At 40.3% G+C, this 20,536-nt stretch overlaps 1 protein-coding gene across 1 annotated transcript in view; it reads left to right on the top strand.

The window, feature by feature from the left end:
* Positions 1-20,006, top strand: part of MED27 (mediator complex subunit 27) — a 98,408-nt gene extending 78,402 nt beyond the window's left edge. The window contains exons 5-8 of the mRNA XM_075439607.1: positions 1,645-1,752; positions 8,053-8,094; positions 16,876-16,953; positions 19,495-20,006. Coding sequence (XP_075295722.1) covers positions 1,645-1,752; positions 8,053-8,094; positions 16,876-16,953; positions 19,495-19,629 — 363 coding nt within the window. The 3' untranslated portion in view covers positions 19,630-20,006. The remainder of the gene's footprint in view (positions 1-1,644; positions 1,753-8,052; positions 8,095-16,875; positions 16,954-19,494) is intronic.
* The last annotated feature ends 530 nt before the right edge of the window (positions 20,007-20,536 follow it).

Here is a 20,536-nt window from a genome sequence, read left to right as displayed (position 1 = left end):
CAATCTCTTTTAAGAAGGTAGGAACCAGAAAAAGCTATTCATCATATGCGCATAACTCAGGCCTTGATACAGGTTATTCTACTTCAGCCTGTAATAGTTCTTCAGAACTTTACCTGTTCTTCTGACCCGCGTTTTCTCTTCATGTCCTTGGAGAATTCCCCCTAGCAGCCTGTCTTTTTGAAGTCTGTCGTTGACTCTTTTTTGCCTGTCTCGTTTCCTGGTCCTCTCTCTTGCTGTCAACTTGTTCTTCCCTGTTGTTTAGATGCTTCTCTCCTAGAATTGCCTTCTCCATGTCCCATGCCAAAGAATTGTCATCAGTTCCTTTCAGGATTTGTAACTCTGTCCTGCTATACTGTGATACAATAAGCAGCATTTAGAGTAGTTTGGGTAACTGTTCTGCAAAGTCATGTATCGTCATCCCATCCCTATCGCCATTTCCCCTCCTAACCCTCCTTCAGCAGGGCGGTCCCTGCATCAGCTCTGAGATGGAGTTTTTGTGTCAGATTTTCTGGCTTCATCCTTGGGGGGAAAAGCATCTTGGCACTTCAGAGTTGATTTGCCTGTCAGTCTTTTAGTTAGTCAGCATCAGGTTGAGGTTACTCGTGTTGAAACAAGGTGGTAGGTAGGAGTCATTAGCAGGAGGTAAGAAGGAAAAACATGTAACAAATCAATAAAGATGCATATTGACTGATTTCTTTGGATGTGGATTCGTCTGCTGAGGTTAGCAGTAAAAACACAATTGTTCTAGCATGTGTTAATCTATACTGCACGAAGTGTTGGAACACAGACAATGGAAAATGAGCCGCTGCCAGCTGGGAAATATGAAAATGAACTAATTGTTTCTCTTTTTTTAATCTCAGTTTTATGCTTTTGTGGGTGAGGAAAAGCTCTGTAATAATCTCTGTATAACAAAACACAAAGACAGAGTTACTGTTAGATGCACATCTTAACAATATTGAAGTACAAGTTCATCTTTGAAACGTAAATTGATTTTTAGATTAAAATGGCTTCGTTATTGCATTTTTGTCAATAACGTAATTGAGGCTCATTTCCGTTGTTATACTCTGGCTGACCCACTATATTTTCCATGATACTAGTTTTATTCTTTACACTTTACCGCTTTCACAGAAGAAAATTAAACCTTTGAAAGTGTAATATTTTTACTTTTTAGCTGTAGTTTCTTTTTAAATAATTTTATGCTTTTATTGGACCTACAATGTTTTCCATTAAACTCATGGCAAGCATTTGAAGAGTCCGATTCATCTTTCAAATTATTTTTCTCTAAAAGGACTTACATTGGAGAATATCAAGTACATTGAAAATAATCACTTTTGCTCATTGTTTTTGACAAGTTATTGAGTTGTGGTGTTAATAAAATTGAGAGAGTTGCTTGGCAGTGTCATGTCTGCACAAGGGAATTCTGTGAATTCATCCATTTTCCGTTGCAAATGAATGTTTGTTCTGCGCTTTATGGTCTATCTCTTCCTCATAACACACACAGTGGGTTTAGATGTTTTATTTTGGTCTGTCTATAAAATATTGAAAACTGAAATTGCATCAGCTTAAGCTGTTAACTTGATGGTCTTGTGAATTCAGACACCACAACTCTCCTTCAGCGTGTTTTTGTCCTCTTGTTCTTTGCAGGTTACCTTAGGAAAAGTGCTAAAAGTGATAGTGGTGATGCGGAGCCTCTTCATTGACCGGACAATAGTAAAAGGGTACCATGAAAATGTCTACACTGAAGATGGCAAGGTAGGTTATTGCATATCCAGCAACATTAAATTTTGTTTTTACCTGGTATTTAAATGACGGAGAACAGGAATCCCATCACAAGTATGCTAGAAACATAAAAGTGTCAAAAGACACTGTGGATGTTTTGCAAAATGCTCAGGTTTAAATTTATCATGCTTTGCTTAGATTTTTCATACCCAAATGTCTGACTTATTTCTAAGCTCTGAAACCCTTGCTTGAATTTCTGTTTTGTCACCTTAGACCCCAGTTGCCTCGTTACTAGTGTCTACTGAGAAAACATTTTTTCAGTGTACCAGCACATCAGTAGCCCAAGGTTCACATTTCTCTGAGAGCCACTGGGAAATCTTGGGCTAGTTTTGTGCTCAATTTGATAAATGCAGCTGTGTGAATCATTGGTAGGTAGTCCTCAGTAATTTGCTTGTCAGTAATAGCACATCTTGAACAGCAGCTATTGAAGCGTTACCTGTTTCCGCAAGTAATTTGTTGTATGAACAATTCACCCTGCTTGAACCCTCAAATTTCTTCTGACTGTACGCACTCTATATGGCTCCCTTTAGTGCATCAGAAGATGTTAATGGGACCTGACGGCCTTCAGCTCAGCTTGGTTCTCTTTTCGGGGTGGAATGGTCTCTCTTACTGAGACATTGGCCACGACTCTGCTTTGCCAGTAACAGTACTAAATATCTCCATGTTTCACATTTTCTCTCTGGAGCTTTCTCTTCTCATTGGGAAGCCTATTAAAATAAAAAGTTCATTATATCAAGATGAATACTTGGCACCCATAGGCCATGTTATAATGAGGTGAGACTTTTTTTCCTTTAAAAAGTGGTAACTGTGTTGTAGCGCACAGAAGCACGTTGTGTACTGACCCAGAGTTCAGCAGCTCTGTGTCTGAACCGCTGTTCCCTAGAAAAGGCCGGGAGCTGCTCTGCTGAAGGAAATAGTACAGCCGTATTTCCCAGGTGAGAGATTCTCAATCGAAGGGTGCGGGATTGGCCTAAGAAGTAGTAAAATAAAAATTGCCTGATTCTGATTTGCATTATTCAAATATGCAGGTTTAAATACCACTTTGCTGCAGAAGCAGCTGCACCATACTTTATATTAGCATATAAATACAGACTTAGAGCACCAGCCCCTCTTCACCCCAAGTTCTGCTCAGATTTGAAATGATAGTCTGCCTAAGGAGCACTGACGGTGCTTGATGGATTCCTGTGTCACACTTCATTTGGGTGTGCTCATTTTCTCTGATGAATCCAGTTTCCTTTGAGGCTCTCTTGAAATATAATAATGCTATATGTGCTGAAAAGCTAAGTAAAAGAGTTCCTTTCTGAAACTCAGCATCTGGCATCAGGCTTCTGTTTAGCTCAAGGTTAACTCTCTTGAGAGCCGTACACCGTTTCTCTCTCATTGTTTGCTGCGAGGGGGAGAGCGGGACTCGCCAAGGCTAGCTTTGGGCACGGGGCACTAACCTTTGTCAGCTGTCAGTGGGGAGCAGTTCAGCTTCTCCAGAGCATCGGTGCTGACACCTGGCTTATTTTCTTGCTTTAAGCCAATCTGCAGGGGAGTCTGTTTTCTACCGATTTAGCTTTCTGTGTCCAAAGCTAGGCTATGTGACTGCTCCCACAAGGCTGAATCTATGACCTTTACGTGGCAATTTGCCATTCCTTTGGGCCATCCCAGGGCTTTCACAAACCTGAAGGTCTGCGGTTTAGGTGTAAGTAGGAACATTTCGTTTGACTGAAGTAGAATTGGAGTTGCAGCCACTTAAATCATGAGTAAATTTGGCTTGGAAGATTGAATAAATGCATAGCTTGCTAGTTTTGCCAACTGGAGCACATATTGACAAACAGTGAGCTCCCTCTTTTTCACTAATTAACTACGCTGGTAATTGGAGAATAAGAATAAGATTGTGCTCTTGCAATGATTCGCTTTACTTATGGTGCCTGCTGGGAATGAGCGATTACAGTCAATTTCAAACATAGTCCATTCCAATTCCTTCTCTGTCACAACAGCTGCTGTTGGGAAAGTACTCCAGTGAGGTTTCACCATAGTATCTAGCTTCTCCCTTTGTAGCGTGATAGGGGGAAGAATGCACTGGCATTCAGAATAGACCTAGAAAAGTATGAAAAAGCAGATCAATGACTATATTAAATAACAAAAGTATGGAGAACCCTCAGGATCACAGTAGGAGGTGACCGTTTTTTCCAGTCAGCAGTTTACACAGTAATTGCAGATTTGGGGATTTGCTCATCTATTTCTAAGACACATTTAAAATTTGTAAACAACAGCGATAAGATTAAGTATGTGGTATCATACACTATGTCAATTTTGAAGCTCCTGTCTTTTCCATAAGCCAAGTTGAAGAAGAGACACAGGATAAGTCAGCGTCGCTGTGCTTCTTGACACTTAAATATCCGAACGAGCGTCTGTGGAGTAATCTTCCTAGCTGCACAAGGCAGAAGGTGCTTTAAGTAATAGAAGTCAAATTCAGTTGGGGGCTTTCTCCAGGTAGAGCAGGGTGTGTGACAACAAAATATATTCAACAGTATTCAACAAAAGAAGAAACAACCATCATTGGGAGACTGAGTGATCACACAGACGAGAAATGAAAAATGGACTGTGCACAGAAGAGGCCAACGATTTGCTTGCAGATCAGGGGAGTTCTTTATCTCTGAAAATACAACTGTTTTAGCAACTTTTGTGTTACATGGATGAAAAAGGGAAGAGTGCAAACAGCAGAGGCATTGATAGTCTTCTGGTCCATTAGGCAAGTCTAGAAATAAAACAAATACAGGTGTTCCTCATAGTTGTGGAACTGTGCGTGGTGGCATACCTGTGCGTGGTGGAAAGCTGACATTGCGTTCTCCAGGTTGCTGTAGCTTGCTGTGTGCTTGTACGTTGTACTGTGTAGGTTGACAGGTACTTGTGTGAAAGCTTCATGTGGTTTCTGCTGTAATAAAGTCTTGTTAAATTGGGTACTCCCTCTCAGAGATAGAAATACTTTCAAAATTAAGGTGGAAAAATAGAAGTCTTAACGCTTGCAGTGAGGAAAATAAGACACTACGTTCTAGGGTTTTATTTTCAAGCTTTGCTTCTATAGATGAAGAATCATTGCATTTCTTTAGTGCTTCGTGTAATTCTCTCGTGAATTATTCACAAACCCTGCAGAATATGTCTTTGCCAGGTTGCCAGCTGTATAACTTAGACATTTTTGGTGACACACTGCAAAAACAATAGGTGAGATCTGGCAGCCTCTGTCACGTCGTGGGCTCTGGATGCTGATCGCTCTGCAGTCTCTCTTGCTTACCATACTAACGCATTCCATCCACCACATACTGATGCGTTCTAATTAGCCCTGTGGTTTTAGTGATGGCACTGTGCCACCCTTTATTTCAAACTCTGACATACTCATTGTGCACTGGAATTTAGCCGTGGATAGTAATTAATTACTAGTGTTGTCCTGATTCCTGAATAAATGAAGTTACGCAGCTCACCCTTGCAGGGCAGGCTTATTGTCAGCTGAGCCATTAGTAGCCCTGGTCTGCCAATAAACATAAAAAAGGTATTCGGATTTTTTGGCATAATGATACTGTGCTTTTCTTTGGATGCAGAGACCAAGAACCACCTTGACAGGGCGTATTTAGAGGGGGTACTTAACTTCGCTGCCTAGCCATATTCCTGGTTTTGCATCCGTTAGACTTAACTAAAGAAAAGCAAGTGTCTCTGTTGAATTATCATGTTAAGGAACTTGGGTTATGTTAATGCTATGGCTTCATTAATTACCCCATATCAATAAGAAAAGGCAGCTTTTAGCCTCCTAGCGTAAGAGAGGAAAAGAAATAGTAGTATCAAAGGAAAGCTTCAAAGACAGGCAGAGCTGTCTCTTGGGTAATTTCTGATCCCTGCATTCTTTCCACTTCAAAGCTGGATGTGTGTGTGTTTGGGTGAAGGGGGGGTTGAATCCGATTTCTCTAATAAATGTTGGCACCGGATCTGTTTGATATTAGATGCAGGGAACATTCTGATTTGTTATCGCCTTTGAAATCATTCAGACGACCTTCAGAAAATGGCCTCTTGTTACTTCTGCCGGGGGTGGGTGGGGAGAGTGGGGCATGGGGAAAAAAAGCCCCAGTTTAATTCACATGCAGAGGATGCCCTGAAATTGTGCTTTCAGCAGTTTTTTAGTTACAAATGTGTGTCTTGATTGAAAGTGAAAAGTTGAAGAATAATAGACCTATAACGATGCATTCTTTAATCCGCCTCTGCCTTAATCCTGGGTTTCAGGGGGAAAGGTGGCCAGTCATTTAGGATGTATGCTTGGGAGGGGGAGCTTTTGCTTTTTTTTCTTCTTTTTTTTTTTTTTTTAACTTTGGTAACATCATGTCTGTAAAACAGACATTTCATTACTTTTTCAGCTTTTCAATCTTCATGCCACCTAATGAACATTCAGACCTGTTGGACTCATCTTAAAGCAGCATCTGAAGTGGAATTTTTTTTTTTGAGTCTAACTGGAGTGGATCACATACTTGGTTTGATCACTAGAGATTAGCAAAACCATATATACATTCCAATTACAGCAACTCTGCAGTCAAAGAAAGCCTTAAATAACATGAAAACAGTTTTTTTTTAAATGTTCATTAATTTTTTATTTTCAGATGTAGACTTTTCTAATATGGAAATGCAGTGCTTCCTTCCCAACAGGCACAGGTCTATTATTACTCTGGAAATCAAGCTCAGGACCAAGTCCAGGCTGAGCTGCCGCTTGTGCACTGTAGAGTATGATTTGGTGTTCACACAGGTTCTTGATCCCACCCGAAGAGCCAGTAAATGTAAAAAGGTTTGTAGGTGCATGCCTTGGGGTACTTTGGTCTTCGTCTGACCTGGAAAAGGCCTGGAGACATCAGTTGCCTTTTGTCTCAAGGCAAGGTCAGCCATGCTAAGCCAAGAAACATCTATCCTGAAGTGTTTTTTAAAGTCTTCAACATCACCTCCTGCTCAGACTGAGGACTGGGGATTCAAGAGTGACTCTCTACCAGTATTTAGAAGTGGGCCAGTTCACAGTGTTATTCTTGAAAGAATGGGACTTTTAGCATTCTGAAACTTTTTAGCAACATGAATTAATTACTTGGGTTTGGCATCTGTCCCCCTCTCCTTCATCACCCCCCTCTAGTTTACTCACTTCATATGACTTCCTTCATTTCAGACTCTTAATTTTTGTGGCTTTTAGAAACTTGTAAATTTAGCTAGAACTTAACGGGCACTACCTTAAGACAGAATTAAAATAATCGGTTGTACTTTATAGTAAAGGAGATAAACTGCGGTTGTGGGAAAGCATGTCTGACCGTGTTGTCAAGCACTAGAGGAGCTATCCTTGCTTCATAAATTCACTCAGAAAAATTACTTTCTTTTGTCTGGATTAAGATTCATGTAGCAAACACCTTTCCTATGGCAAGTTTTGCACACGTGGAATTTTTGAGCACAGTGAGGTCTGTAGAAGAAACATGATTTGCAAGTCTGGCATTGAAGGAAATTCCTCTTGTTTTTCCCTACTGCTTTTCCTTGATGGAGTACAAGATATTCCACAGGACTGGGCTGAAAGAGCATTAGCGTGTCAGTTGAAATTGTTTAACATGTGAGCCATTTGGTTGTTTAAGGACAGTCTTACCTTCTGGTTTCCAGGACTAATAAAACTTATTTCAGTTTTGTTCTTTTAGCTTGTATGTGTGACATTTAAGTCATGGATGTGTGCAATTATCTACAACCTTAAATCTCTTTCAGTGTGATTTTTGTCTGCAAATGTAAACGCGGTTTCCTAAGGGATGTTTTATTTAGCCCCAGTAGACCAGTGCTTTGGCTTAATTCAGCTAAACGTTCTTTGTGTCATTTGTAACTGAATCACTTATTCAGACACAAGACAAGCATAAACTTAGTAAAAATGCCCTCATTTTAGAAACAGACTGAAGCTGATGAATATTTGCATAGATCAGCCACAGCCCCATACAAATGAAGATTTTGCTGTTTTTAAAGAGAACACATTAATTCATCAGATCTTGTATATATAATTTTTTTTATTGAAACTGTGATGTACTATGTTCATTCTTCATCACCATTCAAAGAAAATCTTACATCGTTAATTTACTTTCTTGGATTGCAACAGGTAAAGACAATGGGTCAAAACAGTGAACTGAGAAATATGTCTTCATAGATCTGTTTGCCTGATCTTCTAATCTGAACAGCTGCTTAGCTTCTTTTTCTCCGTAGTCCCGTGGTAATATATAACTGTTTTTCTTCCTACTATAGCTTGACATATGGTCTAAATCCAACTATCAAGTTTTTCAGAAGGTAAGTCTCACATCATTTCTCTCTACATAATGCGTATAGGAGATATGCAGAGTTTGTTTTAAATATCTAGACCCTTATGTAAAAGAATTCAGAATTTATTCCTTTGTCATCACAACTTGCAGATAACAAACAATAATCTATAACAATGGAAAACTATGAGTAGTAAAGGAGAGAACTTCTGCTGGTATTTAATTTGGATTTATTTCGCAACACAGTTCCAGTCCATGGGCTGGAGTAGGAAATTGGAGATACACTAGCCTTGAAATTTCACGAGGAATCTTCAAGCACTCTTTTTTTTTTCAGTTTGAATCTTTTGGGAAAGGAGTGACTGTTTCGGGTTCAGTTGGATGTTCTTTTGTTGTTTTCATTGGTTTTGGTTGCCCTCCTCTCCTGACAGCTTGAGCTTTATAAATCAGTAGAACTCACTTTCCAAAATGAATTTGGAAATTTTTTTCCATGATGCTATTTTGCCTGCTTCTCTTCCCATGATGGTGTAACCAAAAGGAGTAACGTACTGAAAGGAGTGCCATTCCAGACAGTGAGAAAAGACCAATGAGAGAATGGGAGCAGTAAGTATAAAACTCCTAAGAAGGTTAAAGTGTATTCTGGAAAGATCTATGTCTTGCTATTTTCCAGGCAGGGAAGAGAAGATTTCTCTTTGAAGGCCTCTTGTCAAAATGCTGTAAGTTCAGATTGATCCGGGCTTAAATTCCACTTTCCTTACCTTCAAGCCACAGTTCAAGGAGCTTGAGTCTCCAGCTAGTGCACCAGCATCCTTTCATCTACTTTTGTAGTTTGTGTAACAAATGGGGGTCAGGGACTCGAAAGGGCATAAAAGCAGGGGTCAAAAGTATGGCATATTGGCTGTATTTGTGCATCTTCCTTCCAAGATTTCAGATGCAGTCAGGAGGGAAGACGTTTGACCTCTGATATTAACCTGCTGGAGATCAAAGGACAGCTTTTGGGGAGGCTGGTTGCTCTCCTGCTCTGCCTAGCATTAAAGCAAAATTTTGCTGCAGTTGATTCTTTACCCCAGAGCTTAGTGGATTAAACATTCTTTCTTTTTTCCTTGCTCCTCAAAAATATTTAGTGTCAAGTAGGGTAATACAGCGGGAAGTAAAAAAGCGTGTCTCTTAGTAACTTGTTTATCAGTATGCTTTAAAGTAATTTTTGCAATGGAATAAATTTAAGGTTCTGTAATGAAGTGCATCATCTCAATTTCCTTGTGTGTTTGGATGTAAGCTCATTTGGGCGTAAGATTGTCTTCCAGGATGTTTTGGTTTAGAATAACTTGGAAGGGCTAAGTCACGTTGCCTTAATTTGTGCTAAATGATAATCAATTTTGAGGTTTTGATTATATAATTTCAATTGTCTAAATGCAAGATTACAGAGTAGATTAAACGTACGGTTTGCTTAGAAGACCAAGTTAAGGACTCAGGGAGCATAAATACGTAAATTTCTCTGCAGGTCCAGGTGATGGCTTGCAGACCAAAAGTGGAAGAGGTCAGAGACAAAACATGAAATGCCCTGCTTACTGCTGCCTGCGTGGCTGCATTGTGGATAAATAGGAATGTTTGTTCTCTTCCTAATTCTCTAAAATAATGTGATGCAGCCTGAATATTAAATACCTGTTCTCCAATTCCGTCTGTAAATAATACCAAATGCATTAATATTTACTGAAAAAAAACCCAGAAAGAAAAGATTGCAGGAAAAAGGGTTGCCTGTAACCAGTTGAACAGGTATCTGCATTTTTTATAGTAGTTTTATACATTTTGTTCCCAGCTCTGTCACTGTGTTACCTTGGGCAACTTAACCTCTCTTTGCATCAGTTTTCCGCATCCCTTAGGCTGGGGTAATACTTGCTGACTTCACAGGAGCTATTTCTGAATTAGTTGCATAGTGTTCTCAGATTCTTGCAGGAAAAATGTGGTAAAAATGTAAGGTGAGGGTCCTTTCTAATCAGTAGATTCTGTACTATCGAGCTGGTAGTTAAAGGAGTTAAGGCTAGAACCCACGTCAGGTTTTCAGCCAGATGACAGAAAATGCTGTGGTTCAGCGTAGTAAGTTTTGTCTCTGTGGTGCTGTGCCTCTTTTGATTTTCTCTTTATTCTCTGAAGCTGCACTTGCGTCCATTTATAATATCCAGGAACAGTGGTTTAGCAGCAGTGAAATAAAGGAAATAGATAAAACAGTGTTAGAGAAACTATTACACTCTGTTACTAGTGTAGGATCTGTACCACAGGATCTTCAGAACAAATGTTTTCATGCCATTAAAAAATCATCAGTGAACGTGTCAGAGCACTTCTGAATGTTCCTGAAATGTGTTTCTCATGGCAGTCACCAGTAGTGCGATGTGGAAGAGCTGTGCTGAGAAGGAAGAATACGGATGAGTAACTGCTCCTGCCGAGGAGGCTGGGTAGCCCTTGCAGCTCTGCCGCCTTCAATACTGTAAAATCAATCATCCCTCTGAAGGGCAGGGCCGTTTCTCTTTAAAAGCCGGACCAAGTTCTCCAACTCCGTCTTCAATGTTAATATAACAACATCTGGAGCTCACAAGATACCTGCCAGTGGTAGCTGCAGGCCTGTCAAATTCTCACAGGGTTGCAGCATGACTTTCTAGGTTAAGGACCAGAGACCTCTGATCTTCAATCCAACCCTGTCAAATGAAGCTAAATTTGTCCTGACTTTTTGTTTGCAAACGTTGGCTGTGTCAGCAAGCCTTTTCTCTCTCCTTCCTATTAGGCAGGATACCCAAGTGTGTATAATTTGATGGGGAACAGCTCCCGGAGGGCCCATTACTGTTAAAGTGTACAGTCATTGTCGAAGTTCCCTGGAGACTCCTTGAATCTGGTCCTGGGGTGAATAAGCTTTATAGGCATTGAATCCACCAGCAGGGTTAGATTCAGAGAATGGAGCTGGGAAAGAAGAGAGGGAAGGCTGAAAGGGCAAAAGCACAAGGACCAAAGAAAAGGTTTTTCAGACTTCCATGTTGGTCTGACATTTAAACTCCACAGGAGAGGCAACTGTTTTGATCTTAAACCTCCTTATTTTAACACCTTGCGTCTCTTGATCCACTAGCGAAAGAGGAGGAACAGAAAAGGAAATAAGGAAATATTTGGGGGCTTAAATCTTGGTGGGAAGAAGAGTGTACATGACGGCTGCATAATTCCAGCTCATTGTGCAAATGATTAAAAAAATATGTGTTGTGAAGGGTGGTGCAGTATTCATTACTTTGCATGAGAAAAAAGAAGCAAAAATACAGAATAGTGGAACTGCTATGAGTGGATCAAAATGGGAGATGGTGTCAAACTAACCGTTTCATTTATCAAGCTGCTCAGTTAAGAGCAGCATAGCTGTTTTAGCTGTGTATAAAATCAGTTTGGCTGTTTAAGTCATATGCATAGCCTTTAAACCCATGTATTTCATTCTGGTCTCACAGTCCCGTTCTTGTTTTCACCCAAATGGTCTCCCAATTTTAGCATGCCACAAACTGCTTTTGTTTTGGTTTGATACACTACTTCCCAAGGCGCGTTTTCATCGAAATTTGAGAAGCTATTTGTGCCTATCCAGCTGTTTGTGAGCTGTGTGATCCCAAAGTGATGGAACTTGGAGCCGAATTTTCACCACTACAAGGGCACATAAGTATTGTAATGTATGAAGATGTATTCTTGTCAATGATCTCAGAATAAAATCACATGGGGGATGAATGCATGCATGAGACAAATGCTGGGCTATTGATGATGTCTCTTCAAGGAGAGGAGATGGGCTGTTCCAGGGTCACCTGCAAGATTGCCCCTGCGCGTGATCAGGACTTGGCTCTGTTCAAAGACCTGCTTAGGCGAAATAAAATCTCTGTGACCCAGTCCAAATAAGCAGAACAAGCGAAATAAAAACTTAAACACTCTGTGAGCTCTGAAAACAACTGATAAATCCAGTGCTTCAGAGAAGCCTGGTCGTGCTTTACTAAATTGGGAGTGGGGAAAAGCGTGTAAAGGATTTGTGTGGAGTTCCTCAGTGCCTGTTCGTAGAGGCACCATCTATCATCCTTCTGAGCACCTCTCGGGTACTGGCTTCTGTGCACCGGATTCCCTCCCGAGAGACTCAGACATGGTCCTGGAGAGAACGCTGAATAATGGGAATCCTTGGAAATGAACAAAGGCCCTTGTGCAGTTTTCCATGCTGTAAAAGGTCTAAATGCTCATAAAGTAACTTCCTTGGTTTTTTCCCCCCTTTTTTTTCTTCTAGTGCTGCGATCCTCCTCCAGAACTCATTGCTACAGGCTACTGTTAAGGCTATGAACTTAGCAGGGTTTAAAAAAAAAAATTAAAAAACTTTCAGGGGATTTAGAGAATCCCTTTATATTAGATGGAGTTGTCAGTGCCATACTTGAGGGAATAAACCAGTAAGTGGCAAGGAAAGTTATGACTCTTAAAGGAAGTTTTGGACCGACTTCTGAAAAGCATATTTACTGGCAGTGAGATAAAGCACGAGAAGTGAGGGGCAGCTTCCATTATTTAGTCATGTGATGTTCGTATTTTTCTGGTTTAGTTTTTATGCCAGGCATAGGTTCATACATCTGTGGAACGTACCTAGTCTCTGATCAAGCAAAGCTGTACCATCGCTCTTTGCTTTTGTGCTTCCTACTCTGGTTGGAGGAAGCACTTCTTCATCTTGCTCAGCTGCGAGTTGTAGAATGCTGCTGCTTTTTTTTTTTTTATTTGGGTGAATGCTCACCTTTGGAAATGCTGTATGACTGACAGGTGTCATCAAGGCCCAGTAAAGCCATTTTTCGCATGTGTCAACTTTGGAAAGCACATTTCAGCAGAGCAGTACGATCAAGTGGGTAGAGAAAAGCTGCAGAAAGGCTGGTTCGGTTGAGACGAAGAAGGGGAGTTTTGTTTTCTGCTGGCTGCTGTGTGTCGGTCTCACAAGCTGTCGGTGGCTCCAGCGCACGGGCAGGCTGCGAGGGGCCGTCGGGAGGCCCCGTCTCCCCGCTCTGCTGCAGAGCAGGGAGTTCCTCACGGCCGGCTGGCACCCAGGCAGTCCGGCTCTCTTTCTGGGGCCTCCTCGTTCGCCACGAGTGAGAAGGATGTAGGATTTCATTTGCACAAAGTCGCAGTGAAGATTAGATTTAATCCAGTATCAAGTCTGTTTTGTATTCCTGATATATACAGTGCCCTAGACAAGGGAGCAGAGAAGCGTTTAAGTAGTACATGGTTATAGTCAACCTGAATTTGGAAGCGAAAAAGAGAAAGAAAAGAAAAAAAGATAAAATCTCAGGCAATATAATTAACAGTTAACAAGAAGAGAAGTTTTCTTGTTTAAATTAAAAACAGGGCTGTACCTTGTGAAAGCAGAATCATTTCACACAACCCAAGACGGCTTAGGTTTGTTTAAAGGAGAAGACCAAGACAGTCTCTTTGCCAGATTTTTTTTTTCCCAATGTAACTGAAGTCTCTTTGTCTCAAAGTGGGAACATGTTCAGTTATGTGATAGCTATTTTATTTAGCAAAATGGTGGCCTCAGGAGATTGCCTTCTTTTGCCTTTTTTTCTTCTTTTTGGACAAAAATTCGAAGTGCTTTTCAGTATATGGATTGTGAAATATCAAGTTTTTCTGCAAGATCACTTGAAAATCTATTTTGATGTCCAGAGCAACAGCTTCCCAATCAATGTGTGCTCTGCTGAATATGTTCCCTTATAAAAACAAGCAGAGAAATTAGAAAGTGACCAGTAACTTAGATAGCAGTTGGTATTGTGTAGCAATAAAAGTGAAGTGAATAAAATAAAGCCCTGAACTGTACAAAATTTCATCCTACACCCAGAATAAATTAGTCTGTGATTCCAGCTTGGCTGGAAGAAAAAGTGTGTCCCGTAAGTGAGCTGGCGCGTATGCCGTTTGCTTTGCTTTGTGTGAAATCGTATTGACGTTCCTTACACTGGGGATTGATTGATCCCCCCCCCCTCACTTTTTTTTTCCCCTCTTTTAATCTTGGGCGGTTTATGCTTTCTCTCATCATCTCTGTTATCTTGGGGGGGACTAATTCTCCCTTCTCTCCCATGCACTGGTCGGTTTATCATTTGCCCAGCTCTTTTCTGTTTGACATCATGTTGTTTGCTGGTTTTAGGGGGGTCACTCCTCTATCCCCCTTCCTCAGATTTGACACCCACTTTGATCTTTTTTAGAACTACTGTATCAGCATTGCTTATGGTGGAAATCGTCAACTTTTTGTTCTGAAAACATTATTAGTGTTCGAGCAATGCTGGGGTGGCTTTTATCTCCCTGTGCAATCTCATTAGCTTTACATTACAATAGGAACAGCATATGTGCGACTGTGCCAAAGTGGCCAGTCAATTTAAATTTGTTAATAGCGGTATTTTTTTAAGCGAGTTTCTTCAGTGCCAAGAGAAAACAACTTTGTTGTTCAGAAAAAAAAAAAATACAGTTTGTTAGATGTAGAAATACAGCAGAAGGAGAGTGGCTGCTCATAAATATCTTCAGAATTTTCTGTTCTTTGACATGTCTGGTACTATGCTACAAAAGCACTGTCAAAAGAAAAAATATTCACATAGGTACTAGAGTTTGGATTACAGTCAGTTCTAAAAGCTCCATGGGAAGTGTTTAAAAGAAATGACTGACTGGAGTTATGGGGTGCTATTAATGCACTGTTAATCACGTTATTTCTATTTTTTTTAATATGGTAGCGTATAAATGGCTTAAGCAGGTTGAGGTCCACTTTGTGAATGTTTTTGCAAACTCGCCAGAATGTGCAGAGTCCCAAACGTTTTCCCTTCCAAATGTCAGAATCTTCTGTCCGTATTCATGCTGAATGGAGCTGCGTTGGGAGTTAGGCATGTGCACGAACGATGGGGAGCAGAATCTGTTTCTAAAATTGTAGTGTAACTTAAAACTGGATTCAGTGTAGGACAGACTGATTTGCTGTAGTGTTCTGCGGAGGAAGTTTGTGTGGTGTGAATTAGAGCCTGTCTGTACTTGGATTTATTCAGAAATACAGCTTCTACAGAATCACCTCCCTGAATAGCTTCAAGCACGAGCCTCTCTTTCTCCAGTGAAAGTTCTGAGTGCTTCAGCACAATTCTCATGGCTGAATTAGTCCAAATCAGGAACAAGTGGAGTTTGCTGGGAATAGCAATTGTAATCTCAGTTCACACTTTGTCTTTCTCACAATTTGCTATAGTACATAGACAAGCCCTGAGAAGAGCACTACTTACTTCTCCATGTTAAAACTAGAAAATACAATTTAATCACTAACTAGACAATCATGCAGTTTGTTGGATGCTCTAATATTGCTGCTGAGGACCATTAATAGATGTACAAGTTATAAGATGTGATAAAGCTCTCGTGATTGTGTTGTCTTGAGTTCTTTAATAGTCCAGACAAAGAATTTTGCCAATAATATCTGCATTAAGCCTAGAACTTCTGAGAAGAAGCAAGCTGTTGACTGTGCTAAGAACTTAGGAAGCTGACAGGCTGCATACTGTTAGTGAATTGCCCCCTTCCAGAATAATTTTTAAATGATAGTGATTTAAAAAAAAAAAAAAAAAGTCTATCAAGGCATTGGTTGATTTTTCCGTATTTTTTTTCCTGTAATTACTCTTGTTATTATAAATATGTGTTTTATGTATTCTGTCTGGCTGCAATTCCTAGGCATAAGATATTGTTACAGCTCTGGGAAATTAAAAAGCTTCCTATCAGAAATCTTTTACTAATGCAAGTATTTATAAACCATAATCACATTAATTGATTCCTGGTTTCAGAGGAAATGAAACTGAGAGCTCGGTTCCTGTTTATTCAATGTAAGCAACCTGAAATAGGACTAGAAGAGTTAAACAAGTTTTTGCCAATAAAAATTGGAGAGACGCATAATCATTTTTTCTGTTTAAATGTATTTTCAAATCACAATATTTTATCCTGGTGGTTTGGGGTTTTTTAAATAAAACAGACCAAAACTGAAGCTTTGGCTTTTTTGGAAGTCATAGCCTCTATTCTAAGAAGTTAGTCCTCCAGAAGTATTTAATTTAGCTACGTTATTGACAGTGCTTTTTCTTCTGTTGGGCAAACCAGTGTAAGTTAAAGAATACATTCTCTATTAAAAAATGACCAAAGCAAGAAATGGGAACATAGAGCGAGAAAACCAGAGTGCTTTGCTCTGAGACGATTTGTTTAGTTACTGTGCTTGTTTGTGATTTCACAACGTACATGGGATTTCAGTCACAGAAGCACAGATTCTGCTCTCACACTGTAGGCGTTTGGAAGTTAGGCAAAATTATTTGCTATGAATGCTTTTATTTGATGGTACAGAAGATTTTTTTTTTTCTTTTTTTTTTTTTTTCCTTCATTTTTGCAGCTGGGTCGGTAGTGCAAAGTGGGAAGTGAGGCATGTTAGTTTAAGATTGCTCCATGTGGCATAGGGCTGGATGCCTTCCTCATCACTTGGCTCCCATTAGCCACCAATCTAGATTCTTTTACCAACACGATTAGATTATCATGGTTTTGAACTTCCAAAGGTGTGTTTGATTTCACTGTATGCATACGAAGTTATTTACCGTGATTGCTTCAGCTGATTCTTGTATGAAGTTGGCAGAGGGGATGGAAGCTAGCTGTCAAGGACTACCCAAAATTACTATGAGAATGTCTTCACAGTCATGTAATCCTTGGTTTGCTGCTTCCCACAGAATTTATACTGTTTTCCTGCAGATTAACGCTGCTAGGTGTGAAATACAGAATTAATAAGGATATGTTCTCCTTTCGTCTGTTACAGGTAACAGATCATGCGACCACTGCTCTATTGCACTACCAGCTGCCTCAAATGCCAGATGTGGTGGTCAGATCTTTCATGGTAAGTGTGTTGGAAAATACGTTTCTCCAGATAGTGTTCAGCCTGCTTACAGTGATGGGCATTAGGCAGTTCTGATGCAGTCGTAATTCACCTAGACAGTAGAGGATGACTGTAATTCTTTGTATCTCATAGCCGGACAAGGATGAAGAGCTTATTCTCATTACCCTGGGATAGCTGGTGTTGGAAGACTGAGCTGTACGTGGTTCTTCTGTCACAGGTCTCAATATTTGCTTGATGACGCTCATTCGCAGAGCTAGTCTGGGTCATCTCTAAAGATGGCAGGAAGAACTCTCTCAGCCAAACTCTGTGTTATGGCCCAGCCCTTTCACACTGTTCATACTGCACCAGGAGCTGAGTTCTGGATGTAGAAAGTCTGCTCCACTGGAAGTGCCCCAGTAAGAGGAAACTCCCAGGCAGCGTGTTCCAGCTGAGGCAACTTACTTGTCAGTTTACCCAATATGGGAAGTGATGGGAGTTATTTGGAGAATGGTGAGAGGGAGGAGCATGATCGGGAAGAGTCCATTTTGCTGTATCTGTTTTCAGCCCCAGCTTTGTTCCTCAGGAATTGCAGGTACTCGCCCAGCATGACAGCAGGTAGCTTTGGGAATCGAGGCAATGCTTACTGAAGTATTCCGAGGTTTTCTTACTGAGTAAAATTAATCAAATACTGCTCTACCTTGATATGCAGATTTACGTTTATCACCTTTAATTCTGCTTGTATTTAGAATTTTATTTGTGAAATAAACTTGTGTATAAGCAGCCCTGTTAATCAGAGGGTGAGAACAAGGCTTTATGATTCAGAATTCCTTCTACCAAGATGAGTTTTGGCAGTGGAGACTCTTGCTGTTCTGTCTGCTGCGGTGTCCCAAAGGAGGCTTTGGGGAGAGTTTTCTCTGCACTTCAGACTTTTTCCTTCACTTAGCTTCCATTACGTGACCCCTTCACCTGGGGCAACGTAACTGAGACTTTTGAAAACAAACATTAATTTTGCTATTCACAATCTTTAGGTGTGTACAGTAGCATTTGGTCTTTTACATCTTTGGTTCCACTGTGTAATTGCAGATCAGTCAGACTCCCCTACCTGCTGCGCTGGTTTGTTTATTTAATAAAAAGGCTGCTGAGGTGAGAGATTTGCAAAAGTCTCTTCTCTTGGAGTGCATCTTAACATAATAGATGTTGAAAGGTGAAAGCAACTCTTACCAGTCTAATCCGTGTTTCAAAGTGTTTCTGAAAATTTATGTTTAATAGAATGGGTAGCACGTTTGTTTGAGCCATGGACCTGCCTTATTGATTTGATAAAACACTACTAAAACTTTTAACAAAGCCAAAGCAGATGTCAAAGAAGTGTCAATATGTTGGTCCTTTCACGTGTCAGTTGTGCAATCCACATGACAGGATGTAGTGAAGCCCGAATTTTCTGATGGGAATGAGGAACACTTTTTTTTTTTCTTTTAACAGATGTCTCAAGTGCACAATTTAACTTCATTTACCTATTTCTGTATTATGGTTCAGAAAATTCGATTTCTCTGTAGTACAAGGAAAGCCCATCCAAGCTGAAGTAAATAACAGCAATTTACTTGTAGTGTTTTGTTGCCCTTGTCCTCATATTTGCTGCTAAACCCAGAGAAGATCTAGTTCTTTTGGAGGAGAGTTATTGACGGCCAAAGGTTTGGTTGCTATAGAAAAGGCTCTGATGAAGATGGAAGGATTTGTTTCAATAAATTCGTCTGACCTCTTCTTCAGAGAACAATTTTCTTTATCGATGTAATTCAATAGGATTTTAAATGACAAGATTCATGTGCATCCTTCACAGTATAAATCTGTTGGTCTAGGTGTTTTTCAGTTGTGTATCTCTTTGAGTGGGGAATTGAGTTAGGTAATGCTCATTGCTATGTATGACCATGGGAACGATCCGCTTTAGAGGCAGGAGCTTTGCCTAGGAACACCTGAACTTACTCTGTGTTGCTCAGCACTAGCCTTTTATAGATACGTACTTATCAGTGTAATCAGATTTAAAATGGTACAGGATTTTTGCGACCAGTGAGTATTGATCTTAAAATCGTATTAGAGAGGAAGTTAGTGAGCTTGCTGGGCAAGTCCTTATATCTTCAGCTATGAAGAGTTCAGACCGTTGCAGCAGGGGTGTGATAGATGATCTTAGGAAGAGACAAACCAATATTCAGTTGAAGAAGGTACCCATCAAGAGCAATTATATTCCAGTAAAAATATGAGGAGCACTACAATATTTGCCTTCCATCGTGATTCTTTAGCTGTGAATACCTCCTGCTCGGAGTGCATGAATTTCCATTAACAAATTTGCTTAAGTGACCAAAAAAGTGAAAGATGATTAATAAAGTGGGAATTCAGCTATACAGTGACCTTGTAATCTTCTGCGTGTTTCTGTTTATAAAATCACTGTATACCTCACTGGGGCCTCGCCAAAGTACATTCTCTGTCCTTGCTATTGCTGTCTGACAAGAGTGATGACAAAGGGGAATGTCCATATCCAGTTTTCTTAATTTCTCTCTCTTTTCCTTTTAGACCTGGTTAAGAAGTTACATAAAGCTGTTCCAGGCTCCGTGCCAGCGCTGCGGAAAGTTTCTGCAGGATGGCCTGCCACCCACGTGGAGGGATTTCCGAACACTTGAAGCTTTCCATGACACTTGCAGGCAATAGTAGCCCAGCCCAGCCGTTGATAAGCGAGGAGGGGACAGTCTGTCGGGCTCGGAAGAGAGCTGATGGTTTAATAGGTGGTTCCATTTCTGAACCTTTCATCCTGTGCTAAGCAGTAAGGTTGCACTAATACATTTGACTGTTTAAAAACCATCAGTCTGCAAGGTACATGTGAGACTGATGTATTTTGAAGAAGACGGTAAGAAGCTGTGTGCAGTTGCTTGATGCTTCTGAGCTGAAACGATGTGTCTGGGGAGATCTGACAGAGGTAATCATATTCTAAACCTTAATGAAAATATCCGTGTACAGTATGTGTTTTGTGACAGAATTTCCCATATTGAAGACTTTTATAAGCTTGAAATAAATTTTGTATTCCAGAATTTGTGCTATTTATTTCATTATTTGATCAACAAAATCCTTGGGTTTGGTGTGGATTTTTCAGCGCTGCTCTCTTCTTTAGAAAAATTGGAAACATTTAAACATGCAAGTTGATATGATGGGGGGGTGGTTGTTGCAAGGTTGCTGCTTATCTGAGTGCTGATCTTTTTCTGGAGGAGATTATGGCATTGATTAAACATGGAATTTCAAAGGCATGTGGCAGCTTGGAAGATGCAATGTACTTTCTAAGGCGGGGGGAAACAGATGTTTCCCTTTACTAAAATTGTAATGAAAAATGTTAGGAAAATCTGCATGTATTAAGTGGTTAGAAAACGTGTGATGAGCAGTGACAGTGTGTGTAATTCGTCGTGTTTTAGAACTGAAAGTAGTAAAATAATTCAGCCCTAAAGCACAGCTTCTGCAGCGCAGACACAGACAGCGCGTTTCCTAAACGGCTGACAATTTACATGCCACACGCCAACGGAGAGCAAGATCCCTCCCAGTGGCCATTGCCCCGGGAATGGCCGCGAGC

This window comes from Opisthocomus hoazin, chromosome 19, assembly GCF_030867145.1.
Source record: "Opisthocomus hoazin isolate bOpiHoa1 chromosome 19, bOpiHoa1.hap1, whole genome shotgun sequence".
Lineage (NCBI taxonomy): Eukaryota > Metazoa > Chordata > Aves > Opisthocomiformes > Opisthocomidae > Opisthocomus > Opisthocomus hoazin.
The sequence above is the reverse complement of the archived record's forward strand: the minus strand, read 5'-3'. Positions and strand labels throughout refer to the sequence as shown.